We start from the raw sequence: 11,810 nt of genomic DNA, 5'->3' as shown, positions 1-11,810 counted from the left end.
AACCTGCTTCTGTCTTCACAGGATGGGCGATGGATGAATGATTTCATCGGCGTCATGGTTGAATAGCTTATATCTCAAACAAATGCATGCTTGTACACATCTGTAAAAAGAACAAAAAGATCCACCCAGCAGTTGAATGCTGTTTTCTTTATTTTTAAATAATTCTCTGTTATGATTTTGGAGAAGAGAAGAAAAATCTACAATCTCACTTTCGGCTTTGAAAGACCAATACACTCTACAGTGGCTCCGTAAAAAATCAAGGCACTTAAGCCATATTGAAAATGCATTAATTACATTGCTTTAGACAGAGGAGTATCAAATCAAGTGTCATCTGTAAATAAATGATGCAAGGCCTTTTCTCAGTTCTACTGTTGACCAAGTGATCCCAAACACACCATAGTGAAGTTTAGTTCATTTTTTACGAAGTTGTTACTATGACTCTTGGTTTGATATTTTCTTATTTAATCCAATTCTCTTAATACATTTGAACTGTGGCTTAAACTGTCCCAAACACTTTTGGGAGCTCTCAGTATTCCAGAGCGGTTTTATAATTGTGCAGTTTCTTCATTTCTGAAAGTTGTCACGCTGGAGCCTGAACGTTTGTTTACTATGCGTACAAATTGATATAGATTTCCACTAAATTGGCAACAACCTGCCATCTGTTTATCTCCATCTGTTTGTGAATGTTTTTCATACACCCTGCAAAATCAAATACCAATAACTTACATGAAAATGTTAAATCAGCTCATTGCAACAAATAAAATATCTTTCTTTAAACATCAATGCCGTGGGTTTGAATCCCATGGAAAACAATGATTAAAGTCCCAGTGAAATATAAAAAAAATCCTATTTTTTATGAAAATATTACAGCATTTATTGTCAATAGCTTACCAATGTGGGTCATTCTGTTCTTAAAATCTGTGTGCGATCTCAAATGACGTATGTTAGACAGCTTGGGCGGAGCCACAATTTTATCTCATTTCAAACTTCGTTTCACTTGGAAATGTGACCGAATACGGATGTAAAACGATCGCAACTTTCGGTTCACGGGGACTTTAGACATTGTACTGTTTAAATGTAAGACCCTTTACATAAAAGCCTTCTCCAAATATGCAAATCTTTGTAAGAATAGTACATAACGAAAATCAAAGTGTTTAACAAATCCTCCAGATTTACATTCATGTCCATTGTTTCATCCTTAGTGTAGCCTGCTCACAGAACGAGGATGTGGTGTAAATTCAGAGACTACACGGCCAATCTGATCTTTGACACACATTAAATCCCATAAAAAGCTAAAGACATCCCCAGATGGACACCCACTTGGCATGCTCGCCACTGCCCACATAAATCAAGCCATGAAGGACGCACATCGCAGTTTCCAATCACATTGGAGGCGATAAACATGAGAAAAAGCAACGTGTTTTTACCTCAAATCAATTTGTTAATGTGCAAACTTGAGTTCACTTAGTTTATTTGCTTTTTACCAGTACCTTCCTCATTGTAGTGAAGCATGTAAAAGCTGAATGTTTGTGTCTAAACCCACCGAGGTTTAACGCCTGAAACCTTTAATCTGTTCGTGGGATGTAATTGTAAATGTCACGTGTGATTTGTGCTGTCCTGTAATGAGTGCAAAGTTTCACTGAAGGCTTTTTTATGACTGCAAAGTTCAGTGTCTTATTTCATGTTCTCGGCAAGAGTGCCGTGTAGAGCCACACAGTTAAATCAGACGAGCCAAGCTTGACGCTGTCTCTCTCCTCGCCTGCATTCGGCCTGAAATGGTAAAGATTCCCACTGTCCTCTCCCATCTTCTCTGTCCCGTGCCTGTCCTCTCTAGAAAGAAAACCACTGCGGAATAAACTCCGACAGCTAACACTGTAAAACTTCCAACCACCAAAAGCACAAGCCCAGATATGTACATGTCATTCAGAGCCTTCCCAGGTTTGGGCATGTGGTAGGCCAGGGCCACATCCAGGAGCACGGCCCCACAAATAAGCAAAGAGATTCCTGTGATCAACATGACCAGAATGTCGGACAATCCCCCGCTCTTCAACATGTTGATTCGCCGTCTGCTGCGTATGCAGTTCATGTCTTGTACTGCAGAGCTCAGCAGCTGCTTGAGGAGAACGGCCAGGGCGAGAAGGCAAAGGGCCGTTCCGGCTCCAAGCCTCCACTCGCTGGAAAGACTGGTGGTGGTGGAGAGCAGCCCTACGCCGCCCAGGCCGCAGCCTAAGATCAGGCACACTGAGGCGCAGTAGCATAATAAAGATTTGCGTGGTTCGCTAAACCACCATAGTTCCACTTGCTCCTCCAGGAGGTTCTGTTGGATACGGGCCGGATCAGGATGCGGATGGCCCCTTGGAATGGAATAGTCCTCCAGCTCGGACATGATTTTTGCTGATTAATGGTGCTTAGGACAGATGCAGTCTGGCTAGACAAAGTAAACAAAGTAATAATGTAAAAGATGACATGCATATAATTAAAATGAATGTAATTGTAACAAATACATATATTTTCTGTAATACTACCGTATACAGCCACAGAACGAACGTGTTTATAGTATCTAAGTAAAGTCATAATTTTTGTTTCATTCTTTGAAATAGTGACAACATTTCTCCCAAATTCCAGATAAAATTTGTTTTTATTTGCTGAAAATTTTTCTAAATAACCAAAAATGCAAGTTCATATTCATGTTTAAACAACAACATTTAGGATCAGCTAAACAAGGAATATATGATGAAATAAGACACAACTTTAATCCTTCACATTGCTAATTGATGACTTCGTCATCCTGAAGTTTTTTTCTGTTGAAATTCAACAGACACTAGACTGAAACTGCTGCAGCACACACAGAAAGGCTGATGAAAAATTGTTCTCTGTGGTTGTATATGGAATGATAAACTGTAGTCATTAGAAAAATAAATTTAAAAGACCAGCACAAGGTTGGCATATTAACAGCACATCGCTCTTACCACTCCCCAACACATGCAAATTTAATGACATGTTGCAAATATTATGTAAAGCATTTGGCCTGATGTTGTTTGTACTTGGAGATACAGAATTTTTTTCAACAATCTTATCATTACATTGATGTTGATGTATTTACTATAAAACTGAAAGTTTGTGTGGGATGCATAGACAGGGATTTTTGGTAATACTCAAAAGCCACTCACATCGCAGCAAAAATCTACAATGCAACATGAGTCATCAATATTTTCGGTCCATTTTCCCTAAAGAAAACAAATGTACACTTTGAGTGTCTCAGTTTTTGTCTGCAACAAAATTCAATTTGGCAACTTTTCTGCAAGTTCTGACATTCAAATCATTTTACAATGTGGTCATTTGTGCTTGGGAGCACAGCGTTTGGCGAGAATGTGTGTAAAGAATAAAGATTTAAAATAGTGTGAGAAGACAATTTTTCTCGCTACGGGCTCGGTCATTAATTCCATCACAAAAACGCCTCTCTCTGTGGTCTCCCTGACCCTCAAGGTTACAGGACAGACAGCTTGTCATTACAATCCCGTAAGTGGCATTGCCTTCACAGTCAGTGCTGTGCCTTCCAACTGCATTGACTCTTAAACTAAAGTACAATACGTACAGTACATCACATTCACAGACCAGTGTACTCTTAATTCCTTATTCTTCAATCTGCGCAATTTGTTTAAAGTTTATGTTGCACATATGTGTCCATGAGGGTCGTGTGTGTGCACACTTGTGAAGCTTTGTTAATTAAGTCCCTATAGACCTGCCATCTCACACACACACGCTGCATCCCTGTGAATGAGGTGATGCATGAAGAGAGAAGTAAAAACAAGAAGGCATGTGGAAACAAAAGCATCAAAGTCTATTCTAAGATAACACCCATTATTATATGGCTCCCATGGTCATGGAAAATCAAGGAAAGGTATGTCAGGGAAAATCTGAATCAAGATAACATCTATACTGTGCAGAAATTATGAACAACTGCCTAGATCAGAAAATGAAGCCATGAAAATATATTGGTTAAACACTGTTGGTTGATAACAGTTAATATTTCAAAGTTATTCACATAATACATGCTGACTTTCAACATTTTGTACAAATTGTACTTTTTGTCGTAGAGGCATTTTTGTGCCCTCCCAGTAATTCCTAATAATGGCATACAAATACTGTTAAATATACTGACATCGTGGTAGTACATCTTGCACAATCCCATTAATCTTAATTTATAAAGGGCAAAAGTACATGCAGCGCATAATAACAAGCACCTGCCCTAAATCCAAATAAACGTAATAAAGCTGGTATGAGAATTCTTGCATCATAGTGGTTTTAACCTTCTGAATTATAGAACATATGGGCAATTCCAGTATTATGGATGTCAAAACTTCAACATTTCTCAGAGAATGTATTTATTAAAGATATTTTAATCATCTGTTTATATTTGACTAAACCCCTAATGATAGAGTCCAGACATCAGAAAAATATCAGTCAATGCACGAGTTTCCATGTTAAAAGAGGGAAAAACTCATGTGTTATGGATGTGGAAAAAAGGGACGCACGTTTTTGAGAGACAACATTGCAGGATTTCTGAGAATTTAAATGTGCAAACCAGAAGAAATAATACCCAACAAATGGAGAAGGGGTGAAGTATGGTGAAAACCTGGTTGAAAACAGATCTTGTATCTTAAGCTTGACATCTGCATGGAATTGCCCTCACAAAACATTGTTGTATACTGTAGACATACTCACCCTACAAAATTAGATGCTGTCTGGGATGACGATCTTGTTCCATGAGCCGGATGAGCAGTCACAGGTGCATTGGTATGAATTCATTCCCCGAAGGAGAGGACGGCAGAAGTGGAAATCTTGAAAATCACCTCAGGGTTCCATTGAGCTTGATTTGAGCTTATTGTGAGTCCTTCACCTTAGTGCTTAACGAAAATCATTTCTAAAAATAAACCGCCTTTCTGTTTTGATTTTGCAGTTGCTCCTTGGGAACTCTTGGGAACCTCTTGAGCTTAGTTATGTCAGTGATAGTTCAGCAGTGCAGTCCGGAGTATATTTAGAAGATCGCTCGGATGAACACAACCATGCGTGCCAAGAAATATGACTGTAAGCCAGTCTGACATTAATACGAAAAAAATTAAAAAATGTGCAAATTCTTGGTTTTAAACAAGTATTAACACTAGTCACGTTCCATAATATTTGCATTGATTTAAAAGCTGTCAGTATCGCGGCCTTGGTGTTGCACTGCCATACAAAGAAACCATCAATTTAATTAGCAGTCCAGTATATTTCCGATCACCTACAAGGTCTCTAAGGCTGTTTTATATGCACAACAGTGTCCCTGTCAGTACGTGAGTGATCCTCTAACCAGGACAGAGATGTTCAGGTTTAGCAACATCCTCATAGCAATCGACCATCTCATTCTTGGTTCATGTTGCCGTCGGCTACTAATGTTTGGTTGCTTCCTGGGAGATTTAAATAAAACACAGTCTACCGCGACAGGTGTGAATGCCGAGCATTGTGATGGATCAGGAGCACTATTCATTCTTTAGTAAAGCAGTATACTGTGGTATCTCCGACTACAGGTCTCTGATGTATCTGCAAAAGGAACCATTGATAAAACAGGCTCTTGTCTCCGGTCACCATACAACAGCTGATGCCTTGTCTAGCATACTCTTCTCTGCCTGGTCACTAGACCGAGACAATGGAGCAAGTCTCTGGGTCCTTTTCTAAGCCGGCACGGGACGGGTCGCTATCTGTCTGAAGACAATAGAAACAAAGGATGACAGTTAGATGTGGGGGGTGAAAGACATGCCTGATGTGTCTAAATCAAAAGGGTTAAATTAATTGTTTTTGTTTGTTATAAATGGTGATGTTCTAGAAGAGGTGAGCTATTCAAGCGAGTTTGATTCTTGTTTGAGTGCCATGAATGTGCCATGTTGTAAAATTGTCAGGTATAGTTGACAATAGGTTATGTATCGGGGATGGTTTAGGGTAGAGGGCAACATATCCACCAGACAGCATAGTTATTAATTTGTTTCTATTCACAAATGTTTGTGAACTAGCTTACAAACTGAGAAAAGAACAGAAAACAGAAGTTGTTAATAAAAATAATAAACAATATTTCATAAAAAAGTACATTGTGATTTCATTGTGACTTTACATTTTTTAGTAATGTTGATGCAATAGCCCCGTGGATAGTGAGCTGACATATAATGATAGTGCACATGTAGCCCGACCCAAGTTTGATTCCCATCTCGAGCGTCCTTCGTCAGTCCTATTCCCCCTCTCTCTATCTACTGCTTTCCTGTCCATTCTCCACTGTCCTTTCCAATTGAAGACAAAAAGCACCTAATATAGTGTATATATATATACATTTGTAGTAATGTTCTCTTGCTATGTTGTCAACCAGCCTCTGGAGCTCATATCTATGCTTGGCTCTTATTGGCTGATTTTCCTTTGTGATTAAATCAAAGTAATACATTTCAAAAGCATTTTTAGTAACAAATTTTAAATTTGTTTTGTCCCAAATATTGGTGGGGCCTCTTTGCAGACTATGACGGTGGACGGCTTGATCCTCCTCCGCCCCTGACGGCCGGCGATGGCTCCTCCGGCTGAGGGCAGCCGGCAGCAAGTCCCCAGTTCCCTGCTCCTCCGGCAGCAGGCTCCGGCCCATGGTGAACGGACGACAGACCCCCCCACCCTCCCGGTTTTCGGCACCAATGTAACATGGTTCAATAAAAGGACTCCCTCACTGTCGACTGCCGGCCATACAAACACACTAAAAAACAACATGAAGTCCAGGCCTTATCCTCTCTCGCCCTTCCCTCCTCTCTTATGCTTCCGGAGCTCCTCCGTGAGAGATGCGAGACCGGTGCACACGCATCACCGGCCTCGCGCCGTTCCCTCACGGCTCTCGTCCCACTCTGCTCACCACACTCCTCAACCAGAACGCCCACCACACACCAGCTTATTGGTGGAGAGGAGACAGAGTTACGAAGCCAATTAGTTATAGTTATAGTACATTTAGCGATGATTAGGAGGCCATGATGTATAAAGGCGAATGGGCGAATTTGGACAGGATGCCCGGGTTACACCCCTACTCTAATTCTAAAAGATTTTTGATGACCACAGAGAGTCAGGACCTCAGTTTAATGTCTCATCCAAAGGATGGGTTTTTTATGTACCGTTAATCTGTCCACACTGAATCCGCCACAACGCGAAAAAATGCCTCGTCTTAATAAGACATAGTGTAGACATGGTGTAAGGGGTTGATGATCAACATACATTTTGACAGTTTATAATTAAATACAGATGATGCCCAAAGTCATCATAAATAAACAACAGACTCAAAATCTAAATTTCTTCTAAACAAATTTCTATTCATCCGAAAAATGTGCCGTACCTGAAAATGAAGGATTTAATCATGGACTATTTTGTCTAATGAAGATTTGGGTCCTTAAGGGCCACAAGTGAGCGGCCACAGCTATGCATCTGGTTTCTCCTTCCTGCTTAATCTACATTTTATCAGCCTGTGCACATGGCTCAGGTTACCATCAGGCATAACCTCAGGAACAAACCGCAAACACCAGCTGGTCTTGACCCTGACTTCATAGCTGCAAAACACTATATCTGATTCTACCCGTTATCTTATGTCTTGTGCTCTTTTCAGCCTGTCTCTTTATCTCCAATGTTCGGTAACCTAGAGAGAGTTAGTATGCATGAAAATAAAACTCTGTCGTAAAAGTTTGCATATGCCATGTACGGTACCTTATTCCATAATTTTAAGACTGTGGTGTCATTACCGCCTCGGTATCCCTCACTTTCCTCTAAAGAACATTCGTTCATTCCAGCCCCTCGACGCAGCTAGCTGTTACATTACCGCCGCAATCCGTAGGCGGAAACAAAACATAAAATGAAAATGACATTATAAAGAAAGATGACTCAATCTTTCCTGGCGCGAAAATGCCTCAATGTCTTCTTATGTATTCTTGTATGTCAACAAGTCAGAACCTGGTTGTATGTGTGTGCAAACATTGTAGAAAAATAGGAAACATAATCGGAGTCATATTTCTCAAAAAATCCTACGCATGTCAGTACTGTAGGAAGCATTCTGTCAGGTAAATCTGTAATATTTTGTATTCAATGAAATCCGCTGTCTGATTGGACACTATCAGGCACAGCTGCAGTATTAGGTGCTAATTAAATCACCAATTAACAGGCCCGTCCGCCCAGCTCCACACTGCTGACTAAAGGAAAACGTTAACCCTCCTTCCCTCCCTTTCATTTACATTTTCAGCCTTTCTCAAAACAGCGACAGCATCCAGAATGTTTGGTTCCGTCCTCCAGGCTAACCAAAATGTGACCATAGCCCATAATGCAATACAAAGCAGGGCAGTTATCCAGCTTGGCCACTGAGCTCCAGTCTTTGCCCTGAACTCCATCTGTGACATAGACACCAGCAAGGTTAGGCACAGGGGTCTACTCTGTTCCTTCACTCTCAGGGCACAGTTTCATTCTCAAGGTTTCGTATAGCCTATAGTGTCACAGAATAGTCCAGAACATCTACACACTGAATGTTTATGGTTATGTCGTACTGGCATTTTTAACATCTGTGTACTAATGGGAGCTCTCAAGAAAAGATGAGGAAAGAGACATGAGTTTTTTTCTGGCATCTGCAAGCGTGAGATGACATTTCGCTCTGAAACATTGTCAAAACCCTGTATTAGAATTTCAAAGATGCTTGTTTTCTGCACTGGGTACCACATGATTACCATAGTCATGTATCCTAATATTTACTCACTGATACCCCAAGATACTTCAAAGAAAACCAATGGTAGGCCTACTTCGTGACCAAAAATCTATACAGCTATTTTTCTTAGGGCTTCCGTATTTGTTTAGTGTTGTGTGTTCATTCTTTTTCTACAGTTTAACATTTCTTTGAATGTGTATCTACGTGTGTAAGTGTCTGCATGTTTAAGAAAACATACTATTGTCACGAAAGCAATAATAATTTAAACTTTTTTCCAAGCATAATGTCACATTTCTCAAGCATAACCATGAATTGTTCAAAAAAAGTAAATGTAAAATAATATATTTTACCGTATTCTATTTACACAGCATGGAAAAGGAACCTAAAGCATTTTAACAATAAGCTTCCCTTTCATTTTACATCACTGAACAAGATAAAATATACAGATGAAAGGCATATTTTTAGGGTTTTGCTAAATCATTCCTAAAGTTATTGCAGTGTATCACATTTTATCTGCGGAAGATCTTTACAGTCTCAATAAATTCATTATAACTGCATTTCCTGGTAATAATCTTTACATTTTGTCATGATTCTGCCGCATCATGTCATGTTTCTCTTGGTTTAGTGGCAGGATCATGACAGAATCTCATGTTTTGTGTGGAGAGAGGCAATTATTGTTCTTATGGCCTTCCATACTCTCTCTCCTGTCTCGTCTTTGTTCCCATCCTCTCGTTACCCTCGTTATTGACTAATGCCCTTCACCTGTTTCCCTCTTGATTTGCTCCCTTATTTAATGCCCTTGTGTCTTCTGTCGTTTGCTGGTTCATTGTGGTTGTGTGGTGAGTCCATGTGTCTTGTCAAGTCTAGTTCAGTGTATTTGTAGTTCTTGTTTTGAGTTTATGTTAAGTCTTTGTGTCGTTAGTCTTAGTCATGTTATTGTTTCCATGTTTTGTTCTGTTACCCCCCTCGTGGGTCTTTGTTTTATTATTTGTTAACCCCTTACCCGCTGTCTGCACCTGGGTCCTCTCTCCGTGTCTCACCACGAGAATCATGACAACATTTAGCTATAGATGTGTCTTCATATTGTCCATTAAAAAGTGCAATTGACTTAGTAAGTTGTGAGTTACTGATATTACTTTATTAATAAACAAACAAAACCCTCAGTAACACTTACAACGGTTTTATTATAGTAAAAGCGAAGAGGGCTATTTTGAATGGATTGATTATAATCTGTTGTACTATATACCATTTGTCTTTATCAAAGCTTTACTACTACTGTCACAGTTATTTGTAGGCTACACAGTATTTACACAGTTATCACAGACATAGTTACTGTGGTGAGACAATTGTAAGCTTTACTACAAAATACCACAGATAAATGATGGTTCCTGTCATTTTCGTATGAACCGTTAAACGAACACCATAATGTAAAGTGCTATTAGATAATATAGGCATATATATATTAAATGTATCCTTAAGAGACATGCTTTATAAATGTATTCCTGGACTGATCATGAGTGATCCTGATCGTCCAGTACAACTTTCAAAGTATAATTTTTAGAAGGATGCGTTAAAACTCCCGGACAAAGTTTACATTCACCTGTCCTAATATACAAAGGCGCGGATCTTGCGATCGGTCATTTCTAATGTTGAACTCGCGAATACATTTCCATTTAATCGCCATCTGATCATCTTCTTCGAGGTTTGCTATCGGATCCGGCTACGGGTTTTGTTCTTACCTGTGCCGTGCTGGTGTAGGCAACGCCATCCCGAACCACATCAGCCCACAACCCAGTACGAAATACACAGCATCCAGTCTGATACTGTCCGCTAAAAGAGACGTCAACTTCAATCCAAGTCTTGATGTCAGTAATTCCGATCATATCACGTTGCAATTCCTTTCGTCGCTCTGTCATTGCAGGTGCATTGCTCGTTGAGTCCGTACTTTTGCCCTTCGCTCGGAGGTGTGGTCTCTTCTCATTGCTACTCTGATCGCGGAGCTCCGCTCACGGTGTAGTTCAGCTGGGAGTGTGACCTCGCAGCTCCACTCCGCTGGGACACCTGCAGCGATAAAACGACGTTGGTCTGAAGGTCTGGCGCTCAATGAAAAGATCAACCAGCCCCTTTTATTTTAATAGTCCAGCATCGCACGACGAAGTGGTCTTACCTGAAAAGCCTTGCTGAGTTATACCTGCAATTACAGTAACGTTATATGTTAATATGTCGATTGGGCTACATCTATGCGTTAATCCGATTTTAGCCCATAAAAAAAGATACCCAGATTTTTTTTAAATATATGTAAGCTTATATAATATGATCACATTTATTTTTCTAGCGTAAATCATTACCTAGTGCTTATATCATCTAAATTATAGGCCCATAGACTCAATATCAGTATGTGATGTTGTGAGGAGCGTAATGGACTGACACAGGTTCATGTGATCTTTGTACCACATAAAATAATTAAGACCATCCCTGTGTTTGAAAAAACAAAGACAACAAATAAAGCTATAAAGCTTATGGTGTCACAACAGGATTTACAGGTTTTACTTGGTTTACAAATTGTATTTAACTTTGCAACCAAGTTATGAGGCAATTCTGTTACTAAACTCAAAATGTGTGCGTATACATTTTTCTATTATACTTGTATTTGATGTAAACGCATGTTTTTCCGAGATTTTCTATTTTGTTTTTTACTGGCACAAGTAGTTCAGTACTAAACATCACTTATCTGAAAACGGTGACACCCAGTGGTTCAATAAAGTGACACTTTACTGAACACAAGCACCAGTGCACCAGTCAATGTACTGTATATTACAACAAATGCAAGTGCCCAAAATACAAGTCTGGCTTTCTATTGAAAGTAAACGGACAGATTGTGTAACAGGTTTTGACCTGTCTTTCCATGGATCTGAGACAAGACTGCGTCTGAAGGGTTATTTCAACAAAAAAAAAAAATTCAGTCATTTACAAACCATCCTGTCATCCATCCTTCAAAGTCACCCTCTGCGGGGTCACAGGAGGACTGGAATCTATCCCAGCACCTCAGACACCCTAGATGGATAGCCAACCCATC

At 39.8% G+C, this 11,810-nt stretch overlaps 1 protein-coding gene across 7 annotated transcripts; it reads right to left on the bottom strand.

Annotated features, from left to right (window-relative positions):
• Positions 1-132: 132 nt before the first annotated feature.
• On the bottom strand, positions 133-10,799 carry tmem125a (transmembrane protein 125a). 7 transcript variants are annotated; one of them, XR_013786903.1, is made up of 4 exons: positions 10,474-10,799; positions 4,726-5,742; positions 3,171-3,227; positions 133-2,424 (listed from the first exon to the last, which is right to left on the bottom strand). XR_013786903.1 is itself a non-coding variant. In XM_079460317.1 (3 exons), the coding sequence occupies exon 3, from the start codon at positions 2,384-2,386 to the stop codon at positions 1,718-1,720; it is 669 nt and encodes a 222-aa protein (XP_079316443.1). In that variant the 5' UTR covers positions 2,387-2,428; positions 3,171-3,227; positions 4,726-4,865; the 3' UTR covers positions 133-1,717. The 7 variants fall into 7 exon arrangements, 4 of the variants coding, with proteins under 4 accessions (XP_079316443.1, XP_079316445.1, XP_079316446.1 ...); XR_013786904.1 differs by having other exon boundaries at positions 133-2,428; positions 10,474-10,766; XR_013786905.1 differs by lacking the exon at positions 3,171-3,227 and having other exon boundaries at positions 133-2,428; positions 10,474-10,764.
• Between the last annotated feature and the right edge of the window lie 1,011 nt (positions 10,800-11,810).

Source organism: Barbatula barbatula (genome assembly GCF_947034865.1).
Source record: "Barbatula barbatula genome assembly, chromosome: 7".
In the NCBI taxonomy this organism is placed as follows: Eukaryota; Metazoa; Chordata; class Actinopteri; order Cypriniformes; family Nemacheilidae; genus Barbatula; species Barbatula barbatula.
This window is presented reverse-complemented; position numbering and strand designations above follow the sequence as displayed.

Bases quoted from the DNA above. Each gene is read 5' to 3' on its own strand.
- tmem125a (XM_079460317.1), bottom strand. From the start codon at position 2,386: ATGTCCGAGCTGGAGGACTATTCCATTCCAAGGGGCCATCCGCATCCT.